Genomic DNA, 21,618 nt, shown 5'->3' on the forward strand with positions numbered 1-21,618 from the left:
TTACCTGTCCTCGCCGCAGGAATTGCTGAACCAGACAAATTCCAGCCTTCACCCATCACGGCGGGTATTGTTAGCCAACCTTCAGGTTTATCTGGGGCTCTTTACCGGAAGAACCTCCTACCTGGGCCATGTAGAAAGCTCTGCCAGAAACTTTCGTGCGCTCTGTATAAACAGTACACCAAGTCTGGTTTTCCCAGAGCCCAGTCTTCCAATGGAGAGGACTTGCAGGCAAAACCTCGCTTCTTCGGCTGACGAGGCCCGGGTACCATACCATCTTGGGAGTCAAAATATCGGCCCGAGGTATGGATCCGGTTTGTTGTAGCCCTTAGGCCCTCGCAGGGACCTGCATAGAGCTAATGTTTTATGTGACCAACCACCATAGACACTGGCGAAAAAACTGAGGTGCCTCCCAGATGGGAGGGGTTATATAGGGGAGGAACTCACCTTAATTGGGGTCAACCAGTGTCCAATCACCAGAGGTGCCTATATAACCCACTATGTAATGAAGCTCCTGTGTCCCGTGATGTATGATCAAGAAATTAGCATTTTTGATGTTTCACATCATGCCAGTTTAAGAAGTCAGGTTCTGCAAGTGGCTCTCTGAGTCTGTCAAGCCTTCATTACCTGTTTGTTATGTGGGCCTTTTCAGAGTGGTTGCTGTTTGGTCAGTCCTCAGCTGGACTGCTTTCGGACATTCAATTTTTTTAATGATTAAAGACCATGTACACAGTATAACTAAGAAAATGGGATTTTTTTACTTATTGGTAAAATTTGTTTCTTGGAGTACAGTACCAGACACTGGTCCTCCGTCTTTGTTCTTATGACCTCTGTTATACAGAGAGATTGTCCGTGCAAGCCTCTTTTTATGTCCAATAAACTGAAGGTAGCTGCATTGAACCCAGGCATAATGAATAAATAGCCTATGTCAGATAACATACTCCAAGAAATTATTTACTGGTAAGTACTTTTAGTGTCTGGTAAATGCTAGAACATTCAATTGTGTCTTCTATCTCTCAGGAACTCTATTTTAAGATCTCTGAGTTCCTGGGTCTAAAGAAATGCTGTGCCGATTATGAGAGGTTCTCAACACCGATGCTGGATTTTTTATTTATTTAAAATTATGGAGAGTGTAGAAGGAGAAACTGGAATGCACAAAGGGGAACAGAAACATCAAAAACTCACAGGGGCACAGGAAAAGAATTAGGAACTATGGCAGGGAGAGCTCACTGGCAGAACATGCTTTTGGATACAAGGATCCTTCTTATTTTGCTTGGCCATTAACTTTCCGATGCAACTATGATTATGTTCAGGGATAAAAATAACTAAACTGTAAAGTGGTTTTATACTTCTACTACTGATGTTAAAGCCCTAGGAACACATGCAGTCCATACATTAAATGCTCAGATCTTGGAAACCACAGAAGTCAAAAGGAATAGTTGAACATAGTAAAGAGACAAATGTTTGGTAGTCTGGACACATCCATAGGAGGTTTCTGCTTTGGGTAATATGGTGGAAATGCTCATTTGTTTTGCCATTAGTCAATTAGAGCTACAGACTGGAAAACTGGAATGAAAAGTTTCCTCTCAAATTCTCAATGTCTCCTGACCAATCAGAAGTAAATAAAGTTTACATTTTTGGCCCTTAGCATATTAAAGAAAAACAAATTATTTATCATGTGATATTTACACCTTAATCGTGTCAACTCTTTTCTTAGCAATCGAAAATCTTAAATTGCAAGTGACTGGTTTGGATAGACGGATGAGAGATCTGCAATCAGACCTTGAGAAGCATGGAAAAGGTTAGCTGCATGCCTTTTATTTGGATGACTTTCACCTTGGTAATGTATATCTCGTGTTTGGGGCCAATGGGTAGGTAGGCAGATGTTGCCTTGAGCTCTTCGGTGAGGGGAGGAAGGCTAAAAGGATTGGAAGTCCATCCTATGAAGCAGTCCGCAACTCATGGCATGGTCAGAAGCAGTCTGTTAACCCAATAAAACAAACGCTAAAAATTAGTGTGGCAAGCTTAAAGCCCAACTACAGGAAACCCAAAAACGTTCCCTTGCAGTGTGGGCACAGCCACACTTTAAGGGAGGATTTTTAGGCATCCTTGAGTTCAGCTTTAAGTGCACAAGAGCTTCTGCTGGGCCTTCAGTTTAGATTTTTAGATTTTAGGAAGCTGAGCTCTCTAAATGATAATTTTTAGATGGAGGTCATCAATGGTTGCCACAGTTGTCCACTTAGAGGATCTCTTTAACCTAATAAAAAGTGGTAGATGTTACTTTCTAATATATGTTCCAAGTCTAATGATGAAAATATTTTCTCTTTCTCTTATTCCCACTGTTACAGCTTTATCCTTTACAAAAGGATTCACTAGAAGCGGTGACAAAATTTATATTATAAACGGCATTGAAGCCAATTATTTTGACGCCAAAACTAGTTGTGCTATTAGTGGAGGTCAGCTGGCCTCTCCCCGAACCCCCGAAGAAAACCAAGCCATCTTTTCTCTCCGTAAGCAAGTTGATAAGCATGCATACATGGGTATAAACGACCTACAGAAAGAGGGTGATTTTAGATATCCGTCTGGAGGAACCATCATCTACTCCAACTGGGCCCCAGGTGAACCCAACAATGTTGGTGGCAAAGAGCACTGTGTGGAAATGCGTGAAACTGGAAAGTGGAATGATGAGAATTGCACACAAAAACGGCTTTTTGTTTGTGAGTTTTAAATCAATGCAAATAAGCTGATTCTGTGAATAATAATAATTGTTTTAATAAAAAGAAAAACATTTCAGTGTCAGGATACAACCGGCCTCTGGCAAGAATTTCAACCTACATAGTAATGGCTCCTATACTATCTATTGTGTTTAATTCTGTAATTGAGTGTTCCTGTTATTCCAACAACATTTACTAAAATAATATGAATGTATCTATACAGTTGTAAGTTTATCTTAATACAATACACTTAGGATATACCTCCATTCCATATTATCAGTATACATCCATTGAAGTATATATTTCCAATAGTAAGTATTTTACATAAATTATCCTCTTACATGTATTACCTATACAACAAATGTAATCTTAAAGCGTTTCTTAACCCTGATTCCACCTACCAGCCACTAATACCTTGATCATGTCATACTGTCAATATAGTCAGCCCAGATATTTCATTAGCTTTACTTTTGTGTTTTCCCACAACGTCTATTCAGCCCCAAACTTTTTCCCCTTTTCTCCATCCCTACACCTACAATAGCACAGTAGTACTATAACAGTCATTAAGGGGCTTTTATGGCAGTCACTGCTACACTAAGTCAGAGTCCTAATTGTAAATACTCTGGCATCACTTCTGACTTCTAGATCTTAAAACAAAAATCATCAAAAAAATCACATTAAAATGAAAAGAAAACATATTAAAAATGACAAATTTCCAATTCTTAGTTTCTTCTGAAACTATGCCATGGTCCTGGAGTGAAACACCCTCATGTATAGTCAGATTGTTGGCTTCCTGGAAACATCTGTTCAGGCGTTATCATCATCAATCTATAGATTTGTCTCATGTACCTCTCATCCATGTGTGTTCTATTACTCTATTTGCATTAAAATGTGACTTCTTCTCTATTATTCAATGTTACCATGCTGCTTATGCTTTGATGATGTGCTATCGAACATGCTGTAAACCTGACTTCTAAATGTTTGCAATTGGAACTTTCATTTTCATATTATGTGACCTCATTTTAGAAATAAAGGAATAAAAAAAAAATCTCCAATTCCTTTATTTTAATTTCTTTAATCTTAATTAATCTTTAATCTATCTATCTATCTATCTATCTATCTATCTATCTATCTATCTATCTATCTATCTATCTATCTATCTATCTATCTATCTAATCTATCACACACATACTGTACATCTTGCTTCCTTATAAGGTTGAATATATTTTTATTTTTGCATTTTTTTTAATTTTTTGTTGTAGAAGAATAATCTCTACATCAGAAGAGTGAGAAAACAATCTTGTCCATATAAAAAAAGATGTAGTAACAACAGTATTAAAGTACATCTTCTGAAGCAGTGGAGCCCTCATGTGTCCTGACATGGGAATATGCCATCATAGAGAACAAAAATATATAGGAATGAGGGCAAATATGACAACAATTAATTTTGCTTCCTTTTTACTGTATGTATCCCCTTACACAGGGGTCTCCAAACTTTCTAAACAAAGAGACAGTTTACTGTCCTTAAGACTTTTGGGGGCCAGACTATGGCCACTGGGAGTAAAAAAGGTCCTGATGTCAGTTGAAAAATACATTGCCCTAACTTTGGTGTCATTGGGAGGAATTCGTTTCTGGTATCAGTGGATGAAACAGTGTCCCAGGGGCTGTATAAAAGCAAGCAAAGGGCCACATCTGGCCCCTAGGTCACACCTTGGAGACCACTTCCCTAACAGGCAGATAAGGGTTCTTTCCCACAGTGTGCAAGATATCAGGATATACGCTATACACATTACCAAATGTATTGGGACTCCTGCCTTTACACGCACGTGAACTTTAATGGCATACCAGTCTTAGTCCATAGGGTTCAACAGAGACGGCTCTAGGCTTTGTGAGGACTTAGGCAAACCTTAGACATGAGGCCCCACTAACTCCCACAATGAGAAAAATAATTCAAGCAATAAAAATTAATGGTATAAATTGCATATATAAAGAGCCTTAAATCCTATGAATTATGAATTTACAGTTTCTAGAACTTTGTCTAACCAATTCTTCTTTAATCAAATATATATACACTACATATATATTATATTACATATATATATATATATATATATATATATATATATATATATATATAAGAGGGCCAGTATGGTGGCCCGTAATTATGGGAGGAGCCCGGAGGGTATATAATCAGACCACCCACAACGGTCTGTGTCGGTTCCAGTGCAAGGTACTGCACATCAAGGGGCCGACTCGTCTCAGCTCCCTCACGGTCGGCTATCTGTGCGTCCAATCGCAGGTGCACTTCGGCTTCTTCGTTCGTGGTCTTCGTCGGCGGTTCCCGCTCATGGTCGCAGGTAAGTAGTATCCGAATCTTTTCATATCATGTGCAAACTTGCGGCTTATCGTGCTTACTATCCTGCACCCCTTTTGCAAAACCTACCTCTGAGTTGTTGACACTCATGTCCCGACATCTTTCGGCACAGGCATAGTACATTTGTAAATTCCTTCTACCAAACATACGATTCATTCATAGATCCAAGCCTCCGAGTCGCTGTCGGTCGTTCTCCAATATCACTCGCCATAGGCTTCACTAGTTATAAGATTCACTGTTCTCATCCTTTTTTGAGATAAACAGGTATTGTTTGTATGGGTTTCTGTGGCTGATTGAGGTGTAATTAAACCCACCTGATGTCTTTCCTGCACTTGACTAGCCTGGGGGATGGGTGGTTGATAGGTGTTTGGTTTCACAGCAAGGAATGGCATACACTCTACAACCAATTCGTATCAGATACTCCTTACTGCCAATTTATATCAGATTCATCTCATACATTTTTTAAGCTGATTCGTGTCAAATGCATTGCACAGGCTGACTCTGCCAACTCACTGCGTGTCCACGTAGTTGTACCTTCGGTCGTATATCTTCATCGATTGTCCCACACTCGGACCGCTACACACTCGCTGTTGCAGGTAGGACTTTGTTGTTACCGCTCCTCCAAACTCTAGTAGTTACGTTATCATGTTCGTTTATCATGTTCGTTTTGCAAAAAGTCGCACTTACGCCACCGTAAGTCTTTCCATGTCATCTTTCATGTATTTCATGCTTTCTACCCAACGCGGGTTTACTCGAGCCATTCACTTCACGGCGATGCGGTCAAATCCGACATTCAAGCCCCTTACTCACCTCGCGTCTACGGCCGATTCGAAACTAGTCGCAACTTCGCTTCTATGTTTCGGATCCTCGGCAATCACAAAGCCCCTTCAACCGCCATCACCATTTAGTTGATTCGAACCCAGCCATATCATCGGCAATACGGTCAGATCTGTCATACGAGCCCCGTAGTCACCTCACATCTATGGCCGATTCGAAACTAGTCGCAACTTCGCTTCTATGTTTCGGATCCTCGGCAATCACAAAGCCCCTTCAACCGCCATCACCATTTAGTCGATTCAAACCCAGCCATATCATCGGCAATACGGGCAGATCTGTCATACGAGCCCTGTAGTCGCCTCGCATCTACGGCCGATTCGAATCTAGTCGCAACTTCGCTTCTATGTTTCGGATCATTGGCAATCACCAGCCCCTTCAACCACCATCACAATTCAATCAATCCGAACCCAGCCATATCCTTAGCGATGCGGTCGGATCCCATATATGAGCTTCTCAGTCGCATCTACGGAAGATTCGAGTCTAGTCGCAGCATCGGCGCAACGATTCCAGTCCTTGCCAAACGCAACTCTAACAACCAAGCCGAATCCTGTTGCATCTCCGACTCAAATGAGTCAAATCAGACTATTCCATAGCTATAGCCCAGTTCAAACTAGTCACATCGACTGTACGAATTCAGCAGTACTTACGTTTGACTTTCTCAGTCTATCCATACATGATCATACACAATTCTCTCCACCAATTTTCTCAGTGTTGCGCACGGTCATTCCTACATAATCACATTTCCTCTATAACCTTTTCTTTCGCATTTCAACAAAGCTCCTTGCAATCGCTGCAAGCATCAATGCAATGGCTCAAATACGGCCACTCATCTCCAGTAGCAACACAGCTGCTCACCTCATTCATCCATTCATTCATTCTCACCTCATAATTCAAATAAAGCCGCTTCCTTGCAATCGCTGCAAGCATTTCAGCAAGTGGCTCAAACTGCCACTCATCGTCTCCAGTAGCAACACGGCTGCTCATCATTTTCTCTGTCGCTTTCCCCTTTTTAGGCCAGTTAGAACACCAGATAGTCCACCCTGCACCAGGTTTGGACAGTATCTCCCAAAAAACCCCCCAAAAAAACAAAAAAAACAAAAACAAAACCAAAACCCATTGTTGAGGGCTTGCATCTTCACCAGGGGGCCAGCTTTGCCCCAAAGAGCTCTTTGCAATCCCCCTTGTCAAAACGAAATTCTCATGTCACCTTACTACAGGCTCCCGGTCAACTCAGTTCTCGACCCCAACCAGTCGACTTCACAACTAGTGCATAAAGTCAGGTGTTTAGTTCAATGGGATTCCCCCTTTCTCTTAAACATTCTTTCACTACATATTTTTACTTCACATACAGAATTTGACCTGCTCCTGAGGCGTTAGCAACTGTCACAAACTTCTGTGCACTTTGTGCACTCTGTTTTCGAAGCACAAGCCTTCCATACGCAGACAAGGTCGCCTAATCTCCATACTTGCTGGCAGTGCAAGCATTAGTAGACCGAAACCCACGTCAATTAACTACAGATTGCAACATTCCTACTTAGTATACCAGACTTCAGCTACCCACCCCAGTCCGCCCTGGGGCGCTCTGGTTCATTATTCTGTGCCGAGCACAGACTGACACCCGAGCTATCGGTTACCTAGCCAGTCACCTCCTGGCTCACCTCGGTTGTCACGCATTCTTTTGAGTTTTCTAAAGTCACACTCAACAGCGCTCGAGCGCAAACCAACTGTCACTATAGCTGTCGTTCCTTGTCCTGTTCTTCTTGTTTCCTTCCGCCTTTCATCTTATCTACCCAACGCAACTATCCCCTCCTACCTTTGCAACTTACCTCAAACATACGCACCCCCCCCCCCCCCTTACTTTTAGTTGACGCCATGTCGCAGGCAGACAGTGAGGACTTTGCCTCAGCCCTGCCATCACCCTTTATGGGCTCAGTAAGCAGCGGTTTACAGTCTCACAAGAGCTTGGATCAATAAAAAAAATAACTCATAGCAGAACGGTGTCGCAGGAGTAAATCCTACCCTGCCGCAGCCAGGAAACCAAGCCTTTAGGCTACTGTTTCCACCGCCAGTGGCACCCCTTCCAGGCACCACTTCAGTCTATCTTCTTTGCGACTACTCAGCGGTACTCCTGGGTCACCACACTGTCAACAGCAGTCGCCAAAGTCCAAGCAGAGTGACAGCCCTGGAGGTACACCCAGCCGTGCCCCTACCAGCTCCAGTCACCACCGTCATTCCCGTACCTTCACTTACAGATACACCCAACTTCTGCACCATCGTCTTCCCTGCACACCTTGTCCTAGCAGGGCATCTAGGAGGACATCTTGGATGACAGCGACGTTAACTTAGCATCCCTCCTCATAGCAGTACACAACTTGGCCTAAAACAAGTCATATTCGCGGTGAGATGTCTCAGTCATCCTGAAGGCCAGAGACCCTTTACTTAATCGCAAGCTCACTGTCACAGAGTTTGTGCTGGCCTTGGGGACAGTCAGAGACATGTTAGGCAGAGCAACCCCAACAGGAGGGTAGAATTGGACCCGTATCTGCATGATACAGGAAATGGTCGGAGACTGCAGACATAATACAGGAGATGGTCAGAGACTGTAGACATACTAAAGGAGATGGTCAGAGACTGCAGATATACTACAGAATATGGTCAGAGACTGCAGACATAATACAGGAGATGGTCAGAGACTGCAGACATACTACAGGAGATGGTCAGAGACTGCATATATGATACAAGTGATGGTCAGAGAGTTTGTGGACATGACACAAGAGATGGTCAGAGACTGCAGACATACTACAGGAGATGACCAGAGAGTGTGCAGACATAATTTGGCTGAAATTGCACCCGGGTCACTCGTGCATTGCACAGAATGCACAGCGTGTTCCTGTGTTTTTCACTTTGCTGCACTAACATGCCTAGAAAGGGGGCACTCGTTTGGGCACCTGGAGCAATTGTGCATATCAGTTGTGGGGTGCCAAGGGCCACTCCCTCTGTGGTAGACAGCATCTCTTTGATTGGGGGGGAGAGGATATGTGCTAAGGGGGTGGATTTCATATCCAAACCCCCTTGGAGCACAAGTCCTAAAGTGCCCCCTAAAACATATCCTCTCCCCCCAAATCATTCAAAGTGAACTGCAGGCTGCTTACGGGCGGCATGCGGGAATGAAAATAGCCTGCACGAATGCTGGAAAGGGTGAGGTACAGGTAAATTAGGCAACCGCGGGGTCCCTGGGATTTGCGAGGCCTGAAGCGGTCGTCTAATTTGCCTAATTAGAGAGCCGCCTCTGCATTTAAGCTTAAAGTATGAGAAGATCTGTACCATGATCACCACAAAAAGATGACACGGCCATCTGATTCATCTGAGGATGCACAGACAAAGCCACACCACACTATTCCAGGCTCCTCCGAACCCTAAACGGATCGGGAGCATCTTGATGTTAAAAGGGATGCAGTTTCTCAGGCCCAGGAGAAATCCAAATTGGGATATTATTGTGAAGCCACATTTCTACAATGTGAAGGAGGAAGTCATGAGGAGGTGGAGGGAAGCAGACCATCTCACTATCCAGGGCCACCCTGTTCAGGTGTTCGCTGACCTATCCCCTTACAATATCCAGAGGAGATGATCCCTTAAACTGCTGCTGCTTGTACTATCCCAGAAATCTATTAAATATCGGTAGGCCCTTCAAGTTTACCTTTACTTATCAGAACAAGTCACATGGCTTCGCTACCATCCAGGAAAGTGATGGGCTTCTTCATCTCTCAAGCTACCTCAGTAATGCCTGAATCTGCCTCTTCACACAAGACCCCAGGATCTTTTAAGCGACCACCTCCAGTGAGCCCTATCGCCCCTCTATAGTAGAGGCAACACACCAAGCGATCCAAGGACGCTCAACCTCCTTGATACCACATCTGACTTGACTGGTGCTTTCTTTTTCTATTTTTTAAAAGGTCTTATTCTACCTGGTTTTATACTGACTCAAGTATCCCCTCAACGCTGATGAACATTTTTTGATTTTTCTTTATCTAAGTTATGTAGCTAATGTACTGTTCCGGAAAAAATAATGTTTCGTAACAATTTGCTTTCTCCTTTGTTATTGTCTTAGCCGTGTTTACGGGTGGGTGTGTGGGCACATTTCTGTTGGTGTGCACGGGTGTGCATGTGTACATGTGCACACTGAAAGTTATACATGTTTGACTGTTACTTCCCACACATTCACCCAGTACAGTTCCTATATATAGTTATTAGAACTATCTGTTTGAAGGGAGGGCCTGGGCAGCTCTTTTTGCCTCCCAGGCTATCACTACAAATTTTTCTCCTTTAACACATTTGCCTGTTTATCTGGTTATAATGACTCTCATCTTGGTCCTCACCCTAAGATCTCACTAGCCAACCCCCTTTGTGGGGCTGTACTTACTAAGATTGGTCTAGGCCTGAGCAGACTACATGCGTCTCCATCTGCCTCAATGCTGAGGATTTTCCTTAAGGTGGAGGCAGATCCCTGCCCTCCGATTTGGTGGGCATTTTCAAGGTACCCTGCCCATGTGGGATTTGGCAGGCCCATTCCCACCCTGGTAGAATCCGCGGTATCCAAAGGGAGGATGCCACGTGAGCCTCTACCCTTTCTCTTCTTGCTCTCTTTCCTCCTCCTATGCTCACATTCTCTTCTTCGGATCTTCCGATCTTAGCTCCCACTCTTTTCCACTCTATGGTCCTGTGTGATACAATCCTTGCCAACCCAGCACTCACCTCTGAACTCTGCCCTTTAAGACACCTCTTTAATAATCCTCACTTCCCACCAGGTTTGGACATCAGAGCATTCCAGTGGTGGTTAAATAAAGGCCTATTTAGAATAGGGCCCTTTTTTTTCGCTATGAGACCTCTTATTCTGAACCACTGTGTACAAAAACTGGAGATGCCCAAATCCGAAAACTTCAGACTGATTCAAATCCACAATTTCTTGCTCTCTATTTGGAAAGCTGGTTCAGAAGTCCCGAGAGTCACACCCTATGAAAAAGGGTGCTGCGCTATCAGAGATCAGAAAGTGGGCATATCTTTGATATACACTTCTTGGGCAGACTTCAGGCAAGCCTTCGTATGCTTTAATATGTGAACAAGACTTGACTATAGATTGGGACATGGAAACCTGGTATCAACACTTCTCCCGTTCCTTTAAAGGTATTGTTAATGTTTCGCTAGTAGAGGCTAGTGTCAAACTCCTGACCTGCTGATATTTGGTCCCCTTTCGCCTAGCCCATATCTTACCTAGGGCTTCCTCCCTATGTTTTAGGGGTTGTGGCCAATGGAGAGATCTACTCCATATATGGTGGAATTGTCCCTGTTTAAGGGGTTTCTGGATAGGGATGAGCCGAACACCCCCCGGTTCGGTTCGCACCAGAACTTGCGAACGACCCCCGCGTTCGGTACGAACGTTAGAACCCCATTGAAGTCTATGGGACTCGAACGTTCGAATTGGAAAGTGCTAATTTTAACGGCTAATATGCAAGATAGTGTCCTAAAAAGGGTTTGGCGACCTGCCTCCTGCCTCAGGGGACATGGGTCACTGCAAAAAAAAGTTTTAAAAACTACCGTTTTGGCGGGAGCACTGATTTTAATGACGATTAAAGTGAAAAAAAAAAAGTGAAATATTCCTTTAAATATGGTGCCTGGGGGGTGTCTGTAGTATGCCTGTGAAGTGCCACGTGTTTCCCGTGTTTAGAACAGTCCCTGCACAAAATGACATTAAACGGAAATAACACCATTTAAAACTGCTTGCGGTTTTAATGTTATATCTGGTTCCTGCAATATGGTTGAAAATCATTCAGAAAAATGGCATGGGTAGCCCTCCCTGCCCATTACCAGCCCCTTTGGGTTTTGTACGCATATTAAGGGGAACCCCGTACCCATATTAAAAAAAAAGGAAATGCGTGTGGCCCCCAGGCCCTATATACTCAGAACAGCAGTATACAGGCGGTGCAAACAAGACAGGGACTGTGTAGGTTTGTTGTGTTAAGTTGAATCTGTTTGTAATTTTCAACTGGTACATTTTTAAAGTGTAGCTCCAGTCAAAAAAACTATTTTTAAGCTTTTTGGAAAACATAGGGAAGGGTTATCACCCCTGTATAATTTGTTTTGTCGTCCATCTTTTTTCATCTCACTTGCTGTTGTCTCCTTCCGTTTGCAAGTAGGAGATGTTTGTAAATTGGATGTTTGAAAGTAGGGGCCTGCCCTATATGCTCTTCAGAAATGGCGGAACAAGGTGTTGGTTTTGCAACAACATTGTAAGCCCTCAAAGTGACTCTTGGTGGGCGCTGGAGCGCCCTGCTGTGAACGATTATATCAAGAATTGTAATTACATGCCATTGTTGAACAGTGGTAGAAAAATTGACCTTTGGTGGTTGTGGTGCTGGTGCCACAACACTATAAGTCCTCACCGTTACTCTGGGTGGGCACAGGAAGGGGCCCTCCTGTGAAATATTATATCAAGAATTGTAATTACATGTCCCTGTTAAACAGGGGCAGAAAAATTGGGCCTTAGGCACTGGTGCCATCACACTGCAACCTCTGCCATACACTCTAGTTTTATTGCAGGAATTAGCCCTGCTGCAAAGCATTGCATCAAAAATTGTACTTAAACGCCCCTGTTAAACAGGGGCAGAAAAATTGGGCTGCTGGCATCACCCAGAACCAAAAATGTTCTTCCAACATATCAGCGGAGGAGGAAGAGGATAGACAATCAACATAACAGGACAGTCACTCAGCATCAGCATAGGCAGTCTTGAAGGGATGTGGTATTTCAAAAAAAATTATTCGGTTACATCAGCTTCAGGTGCTTGGTAGCTGTGGGTGATCCAAGACTGATTCATCTTGATGAAGGTCAGTCGATCAACTGATTCGGTGGACAGGCGCACCCTGTGATCGGTAACGAAGCCACCAGCAGCACTGAAGGTGCGTTCCGAAAGAACGCTGGATGCAGGACAGGCCAGTAGCTCAATTGCATACTGTGCAAGCTCTGCTCCAGTGATCCATCCTCAAGACCCAGTAAGCCAGAGGATTTTCGGTGGGAAAGGTGTCCAAGTCTGACCTTGCCCCTAGGTATTCCTGCACCATGTAAATTAGACGCTGGCGATGGGTGCTGGAACCAATCATACCTTGGGGCTGCGGACTAAAAAATTGTCTGAAAGCATCAGTCAGACGGCCACCTTCTCCACCGCTCCTTCTGACTGATGCCTCAGCAACACGTTGTCCAGGACCAGGAGTTTGTGACCTCCCAGTCTCTGGGAACGCGTTGCACAGACCTTTCTGCAAGGCCTCCCGGAGATGTCTCATCCTCTGCTCCCTCTGCGATGGCAAGATAAGGTCGGCAACCTTACCCTTGTACCGTGGATCAAGGAGAGTGGCCAGCCAGTAATGGTCCCTCTCCTTGATCCGAAGAATACGAGGATCCTTCCGCAGGCTTTGCAGGATCAGGGAGGCCATGCAGCGTAGGTTAGCTGAGGCATTCGGTCCGGAGTCCTCTGGGTCACTAAGGACAACATGATCCGCAGCTACCTCCTCCCAGCCACGTACAAGTCCACGTGTTTCTTGGGACTGTAAATCATCCCTATAAGACTGCTGCTGCTGATGCTGAGTGCCAGCCTCCACCTCCATGCTGACACAATCATCCTCCTCCTCCTCTTCCTCCTCCTCACCCTCTTCCTGTGTGATGGGTGGCACAGCAGGAACACTGTCTGGATAAAGGGGGCCTTGAGAGGCAAGGAAGTCCTCCTCTTCCTGCCTCTGTTCTGCCTCAAGTGCCCTGTCCATTATTCCACGCAGCGTATGCTCCAAGAGGTGGACAAGAGGTATAGTGTCACTGATGCATGCACTGTCACTGCTCACCATCCTTGTGGCCTCCTCAAACGGTGACAGGACAGTGCATGCATCCCTGATCATGCCCCACTGGCGTGGTGAGAAAAAACCAAGCTCCCCTGACCCTGTCCTGGTGCCGTAGTCGCACAGGTACTCATTGATGGCCCTCTGCTGCGTGTGCAGCCGCTGCAGCATGGCCAATGTTGAGTTCCATCTGGTGGGCATGTCACATATAAGGCGGTTCTTGGGCAGGTTCAACTCCTTTTGGAGCTCAGCCAGCCGAGCACAGGCATTAAATGATCGGCGGAGTGGGCCGGGATGGGAGGAGCCGTGGACACGTAGCGGCCGTCGGCTCGCGTCCTTTCCCCCCGCCGCACCCGCCCATGCCTCCTGATCCACCCGCCCCGCCCACCCGCCATCAGCTGTTCGCTTCCACGAGGCGAGCGGACGCCCCGGATCAAGCCAGGAGAGAGAGCGAGCGGAGAATGCTTCCTGTGAAGCGGAGACACAGCGGTGGGAAGGTGGCTCTGTAGGAAGCCTTACGCCCCCCCCTCCTTTCAGCGGAGCAGGCTTGACGGCACGGACCTTCTCTACCCTCCATAGGTCGGTAAGGCAAAGAATTAGAGGGTCATTGACAGAGTGGAGGAGCAGTGAGAGGTGAGCAACCGTATGGATGAGTGGAGGGGAGATGGCCCGCTGGAGATTTGGTCATCATCAGTGATCAGAAGTTATCATTCTAAAGACCTCTCTTTGAAAGCGGTAAGGTACATACATGTATAAACTGGTTAACGATTGCTGCTAATGTGACATCTACTACCTGCCTATCAGTGTACTACCAATACCGCCTGATTAGTCGGACACGGACCTTTCCACCCCTGCACAGGCCGGCAAGGTTATGAATGAGATAATCAGCGACAGAGTGGAGGAGCAATGATAGCTGAGCAATCTGTATGAATGAAAGGAGGGGTGATGGTCGGCTGCATATCTTGTCATCATCATTGACTAGAAGCTGTTATTGTAATAACTTTTCTTGGAAAGTGGTAAGGCGGATATATATATAAGCACGCTAACAACTGCTCTTAATGTGATTTCTTCTCTGGAACTATCAGATTGTTACCAACACTGCTTGATTAGCCGGATATAAACCCTGCAGGGGGAGGAATGATGAGAGGTGAACAGATGGACATTTGAAGGATTAATAATCAGTAATGCTATGTGGAGTTCTTTTTCTTTTTCCTCTATTCACAATTTTAGATAGAGGCATAAAATAGCGGTCGGGTTGGGGGCTCATTTCACAATTGTCGGTCCTTCGCCCATCGTGCACCCAGCACTCCCTGACAGCAATCTTATCTTGTAGCTGCCTGCAGGCATACAGGTACAAGGGAGTGAGGTATCCCGCCCCCAGAAAGTGATCTGAGCAACCCGGACCCCATAAGAGTTATAGGGAAAGGGACAGGGCCTGGATCTGGGTGTTAACCTGCAACAAAGGAGAATGCCGGGGAAGATGAATAAAAGGGGGGGTACGGGACCTGTTAGCCCGGGGGGGATACAACGATACTTAGTGGGGGAGATAAGTGTGCTGGAAAGCAGCCAGGAAACCCCTAGCCAGAAGACATCAAGAAAATCAGGTGCAGGCATGAGTAAAACTATAGACACGGGAGAAGTGCGGGGAGCAGGAAAATCTAAGGACGTAGGCCCAACTCGTACCAGGACGGGGGGGGTAAGCTCCCGAGATGAAGATAAAGGGAAAAAAAGGGAAGAACTGGGGAGAAAAGGAGAGGCTACCCCCCTATCCGAAATTCAACCTGAAATCCAACCCGAATTAGGAGGAGCCCTAGTGCTGGCAGACCCACAAGTGAGCCTGAGCATGCTGAGAGAGGTATTTACAGAGGCATTGACCAAGGTTGAAACATCACTTAAATCTGATATAGCCGGGATTAAGACAGATATTGGCCGAGTGCTAGGAAGGGTGGAAGAGTTGGAGGAAAGAATGAATGGATATGAACAAAATATGAGGGATCTAAAAGAACAAGTGAAATTAGCCCAAAAAACAAACAGATCGATCTTATATAAAATCGAGGACCAAGAAAATTGCGGAAGAAGGAAAAATTTAAGGATAAAAGGCCTAGAAGAAAAATTTAGGAATGAAGAGCTCCCTAGGGTGATGCAGGATTTGTTCAATCCCATTCTAGGTAGGACGGAGAAGGACAAATTAAAAATAGACAGAGTACATCGAGTCATGGGATACCGCGCCCAAGCCACAGAAAAACCTAGAGACGTAATAATTAGATTCCATTTTTTCGAGGATAAAGCGTTAGTGTTGGAGAATATCCGAAGGTTGGACAAAATTTTGTTTCAGGAGGCGGAGATACAGATATTCTCGGACCTAGCAGGGGTTAGGGGGTAATCTCTCTCTCAAACAGGGTTTAGGTGCTCTCTCTCCCGCTCTCTCGCCCCCCCCTTCTCTCTTCCCCCGCGTCGACCTCCGGTGGGGGGGGATGTTTCCCTCCCGGAGGGGCGGGGGAGGAGAGGAGGGGGAGGGGATCAGTGAGATATGACAAGACTGAAATTGATAACATATAATGTAAGGGGTATAAGTACTCCCCAAAAAAAGTTCAGAGTTAATAGGGAGTTGGAATTGTATGGAGCGAATGTGGTCTGCTTGCAGGAAACACATTTATCACACGAGGCTACAGGGAGACTGACGTCCCGGGGGTTCCCAACATGGTTCTACGGTGACTCTACAACATGTAACGCCAGGGGGGTAGCAATAGGCTTTGAGAGAAGTGTTAGGTTTGAAGTCGAGAAACAGATGGCCGACCCGGAAGGGAGATTCTTGTTTATAAGAGGGAAACTATCGGATGGAATATACACCTTCGCGAATATATACTCTCCAAACAGGGACCCAGATAAATTTTTAAGGAAGGTTTTGGAACTATTAGCGGAGTTTAAAAAAGGTAAACTGATAGTAGCGGGAGATCTGAATATGAGCATCGACCCTCGGGTGGACTCCTCAGCTGGGTCCCCGCGATGGCCGGAGCTTAGATATAAAAAAATAAAGGCCCTGCTCTTAGAATTTCAGTTGGTTGACGCTTGGAGGATTAAACATCCGAACAGCAGAGACTATACTTTCTACTCTTCGGTGCATGGGACATTCACCCGAATTGATTATGTTCTGATTGAACATCAAATGCTCCCAGCTCTCAAAGATACAGTAATAAAATCTATCTCCTTATCTGACCACGCCCCAGTCATGGTGCAGCTGGAGCTTGTAATGGATCAGGCTAAAAGAGAGACATGGAGATTAAATGAAACTTTGATCCAGGACCCAGAAACTAGAAGCAGAATTGAAATAGAACTAGAAGAGTTTTTTATAAGAAATGATTCCCCTGCGGTTACGAGGAGTACGATATGGGAGACCCACAAAGCATATATACGAGGAATCCTAATAAGCATCGGGACAGGGAAAAAAAAGGAAATAGGGAAAAGGTTACAAGATCTAAATAAGGAGATTTGGGAACTGGAGCAACAAACTAGATCAAAGGGGATCCCAGAGAAAGTAGAGCTAAAAGAGAAGAAGCTACAATTAGAAGAACTTATGGAGGAGGAAAGGGTGCGAGTTAACCACTGGGCAGAGAGCATAAGATACCAGGAGGGGAACAAACCTGGGAAATGGTTAGCGAGAGTAGTGCGGGAGAGAAGGAATGCGTCTTTTATACCCAAAATTTAAAATGAAAAGGGGGAAATGAAGCACTCCACCCCTGAAATAGCGACGGTCTTCCATAAATATTATAGTCTGTTATATAAGGTAGGACAGGGAATGGAGAAAAACAGAGCTACTGAGTATTTAAAAGGGATAGATCTTCCTAAAGTCCCAGAGGAAGAGCTGGAAATGTTGGAGACCCCGGTCACGGTAGACGAGGTGGCGAGGGCAATAAGAGGGATGGCAATAGGGAAAAGTCCAGGCCCGGATGGGTTCCCAATTTTATATTATAAAAAGTTTGAAAAGATATTGGCCCCCAAATTATGCGAGTATATGAATGCAGTTGCAGAAGGGGAAGATCTGAGGGAAGAGGCATTGATGGCTTACATAACTTTGATATTAAAGGAGGGGAAGGAGCCAACAACCCCTGGGAGTTATAGACCAATCTCTCTCCTGAACACGGATGTGAAGATATTCTTAAAAGTGATAGCAGAGAGATTGAAACCGTTGCTCCCCCAATGGGTCCATAGGGACCAAACGGGGTTTGTTATGGGCAGGGAGGGGAGGGATAACTGTCTTAAAACCCTAATGTTGATTCATGGGGCGGAGAGCAGTGGACCCCCAGTCGCCCTGTTATCGGTGGATGCTGAAAAAGCATTCGACAGGGTAGACTGGGGCTTCATGTTTGAGACTTTAAGATATCTGGGGTTAAAAGAAAAAATATTACGATGGATAAAAGCATTTTATTCCCGCCCGTCGGCAAAAATTAAAATTAACGGTAACCTCTCCCCGGTAGTGAAGCTGTACAATGGAACTAGACAGGGATGCCCCCTGTCTCCAATGCTGTTTATACTCGCCTTGGAACCCTTGTTGGCTTCAATTAGGAAGAATGGAGACATAAGGGGGGTGAGAATGGGCGGAGAAGAGTATAAGATCTCTGCGTATGCGGATGACATATTATTTTATGTTTCGGACCTCAGGGTGACTTTGCCAAATATAATCAGGGAGATCCATAAATATGGGAAGCTGACAAATTTCAAGATTAACATGTCAAAAACTGAGATTCTGAACATAACGGTACCAAAAAAAGAACAAGAGGAACTCCAGAGGTTCTTCCCTTTCATCTGGTGTAGGGAAGATTTGAGGTACCTGGGAGTAAAAATCACACCCACATTGTCATCCACATACGCAGCTAATTATACAGATATATTGAATAGGGTGAAAGAATGGATAAAACGCATGAGATATAAACCCCTGTCGCTAATAGGAAGAGTAAACGCGTTGAAAATGTTTATTTTACCAAAACTGATATATGTGTTTCAAATGATCCCAATAAAAGTTCCGCAGGAGTTCTTTAGGAAACTCCAAACCCTAATTTTAAAACATATATGGGGACGTAGGAATCCTAGAATCTCATATGCGACTCTGGAAAGGGGGAAAGTAGAAGGGGGATTAGCCGCCCCGAACTTTAGAAGATATTATCAGGCAGCAGTAATTTCACGGGTGGTGGATTGGGTGTATGATAAAGGCGATAAAGGGTGGGTAAATATAGAGAAAACACAAAGTGGAGTTAATTTAGGAAAAAGGATCTGGATACCTAGGGACTACCGTGACTTGGGGAGAAGCACTAACCCACTAACTACTAATTTGTTTAGAATATGGGATAAAGTGGGCGAATTAAATCACTGTTTATTTTACCAAAACTGATATATGTGTTTCAAATGATCCCAATAAAAGTTCCGCAGGAGTTCTTTAGGAAACTCCAAACCCTAATTTTAAAACATATATGGGGACGTAGGAATCCTAGAATCTCATATGCGACTCTGGAAAGGGGGAAAGTAGAAGGGGGATTAGCCGCCCCGAACTTTAGAAGATATTATCAGGCAGCAGTAATTTCACGGGTGGTGGATTGGGTGTATGATAAAGGCGATAAAGGGTGGGTAAATATAGAGAAAACACAAAGTGGAGTTAATTTAGGAAAAAGGATCTGGATACCTAGGGACTACCGTGACTTGGGGAGAAGCACTAACCCACTAACTACTAATTTGTTTAGAATATGGGATAAAGTGGGCGAATTAAATCACTGGCAGCACAATTCACCTTTAATTTCTCTATTAGACACAAGTTTTTTTAAACCAGGGAAGGAAGAATATGTTTATTTCACAAAATGGGCAAAAAGGGATGATATTTTTTTGAAAGATGTGATGAATGGGGATAGAGTTTGTACTTTAGGAGAAATAAGACAAAAATGGGGATGTAGGAAATTAGACAGTTGGAGATATGCACAAATTAAACATTTTGTTCAGGCGCTACCCCGACCACTCCGCGGGGAAGGAGATCTTAGACCTATGGAGAGAATGCTTTCAGACCCGGGCTGTAAAAAAAAAAGTTTGTCCAAAATCTATAAAATTCTGCAGGAGGAAAAGGAACCAGGAGAACCATTGTTTTTAAAAAAATGGGAAGAAGAGTTGGGTACTCTGGGAGATAAGGAACGTAGAAAGAAGATTTTAAGAATAGCAGGTACAATATCTAAGGACAATATGTCAGCGGAAATGTCATTTAAATTAATGGCAAGATGGTATATTGTCCCACAAAGAGCGCATAAGAGAAGGCCGGACATATCAGCACTCTGCTGGAGGGGTTGTGATAAGGTGGGAACTTTTGCACATATCTGGTGGGAGTGTGGTAAGATTGGCCCTTATTGGGAGAAAATAATAGGAAACATCTTCCAGATAACAGGGGAACAGGTAAAGAAGGATCCTTGGACATGTCTATTCCATGACACAGATAAAACAATAGGGGAATATAAAAATTCATTGATACCTCACTTATTGATTGCTGCAAAAAGCCTGATCCCAAAGAGATGGGGCTCTGTTGAACCCCCATCCATGAGGGAATGGTTAGCTAAAGTAGAGTGGTTAAGATCAATGGAGGAATCAATATTTAAAAGAGGAGATCAAGTGGAAATTTATCATAGCAAATGGGGAAAATGGTTGGAGTATAAGAAACAAGGGAATGTCCCAGAATGAGTGGTCCCGAGGGGAGAGGAGGGGGAGGGCGGGAGAGAGAGACGGAGAGAGAGAGGGGGGGGTTGGGGAGGGAGATCTGAGGGGGAGGGGACGGGAAAATATAAATTTATGGAATAGGAAGCATATTTTTGTAACATTCCTACTTTTTTGAAATTCTTTAAAATAAATAAAAATAAAATGGAGGAAGATGTTAAAAAAAAGAAAAAAAGGAAAAAGGATTGCATGTGATGTCAAAGTAGCACTGCCAATAGGCAAAATAGTGGCGATGAGAAGAAGGGCACCAAAAAATCACAAGGGCGTAAAACTTGCCACAAATTTGTTGACAAGAGAGTATGGCGTGCTATAAACTGATGCAAAAAAAAAAAAAAATGATCGGCGGAAATGCACACAGACTCTCCTGGCCTGTTTCAGGACATCCTGTAAGCCGGGTACCTGCCAAAGAACCGCTGCACCACCAGGTTAAGGACGTGAGCTACACAGGGCACATGGGTCAGTTGTCCCTGTCGGAGGGCGGAGAGGAGGTTGGTGCCATTGTCGCAAACCACCATTCCTGGCTTAAGCTGGCGTGGCGTCAACCACCTCTCGGCCTGCCCCTGCAGAGCTGACAAAACATCCGCCCCAGTGTGGCTCCTGTCCCCCAAACAAACCAGCGCAAGCACGGCATGGCATCGTTTTGCCTGCGTACTTGCGTAGCCCCTGCAACGCCTACGGAGCACCGCTGGTTCTGAGGACAGAGCACTGGAAGAGGCCATGGAGGAAGAAGAAGAGGAGGGGGTGGAGGAGAGAGGTGTGTCACAACCAATAGTAGCATTTTGGAGGCGTGGTGGCGGAACAACCTCCAACACTACTGCACCTTGTCCTGCATCCTTCCCAGCAGCCAGAAGAGTGACCCAATGGGCCGTGAAAGACAGGTAACGTCCCTGTCCATGCCTGCTGGACCATGAGTCAGCGGTAATATGCACCTTACCGCTGACCGCCCTGTCCAGCGAGGCAAGGACATTGCCTTCCACATGCCGGTAGAGAGCCGGAATCGCCTTCCGTGAGAAAAAGTGGCGTTTGGGGACCTGCCACTGAGGAACCGCACATTGTACAAACTCACGGAAGGGGGCC

At 44.9% G+C, this 21,618-nt stretch overlaps 1 protein-coding gene across 2 annotated transcripts in view; it reads left to right on the forward strand.

The window, feature by feature from the left end:
• Window positions 1–3,739, forward strand: part of LOC143931006 (uncharacterized) — a 42,697-nt gene extending 38,958 nt beyond the window's left edge. For both annotated transcript variants that reach the window (XM_077455724.1, XM_077455723.1), the window contains exons 7-8: window positions 1,715–1,798; window positions 2,346–3,739. In XM_077455724.1, the coding sequence (XP_077311850.1) occupies window positions 1,715–1,798; window positions 2,346–2,725 (464 nt within the window). In that variant the 3' untranslated portion in view covers window positions 2,726–3,739. The remainder of the gene's footprint in view (window positions 1–1,714; window positions 1,799–2,345) is intronic.
• The last annotated feature ends 17,879 nt before the right edge of the window (window positions 3,740–21,618 follow it).

This window comes from Lithobates pipiens, unplaced genomic scaffold, assembly GCF_037356315.1.
Source record: "Lithobates pipiens isolate NorthernLeopardFrog02 unplaced genomic scaffold, aLitPip1_a1.2 Scaffold_25, whole genome shotgun sequence".
Taxonomy (NCBI): domain Eukaryota; kingdom Metazoa; phylum Chordata; class Amphibia; order Anura; family Ranidae; genus Lithobates; species Lithobates pipiens.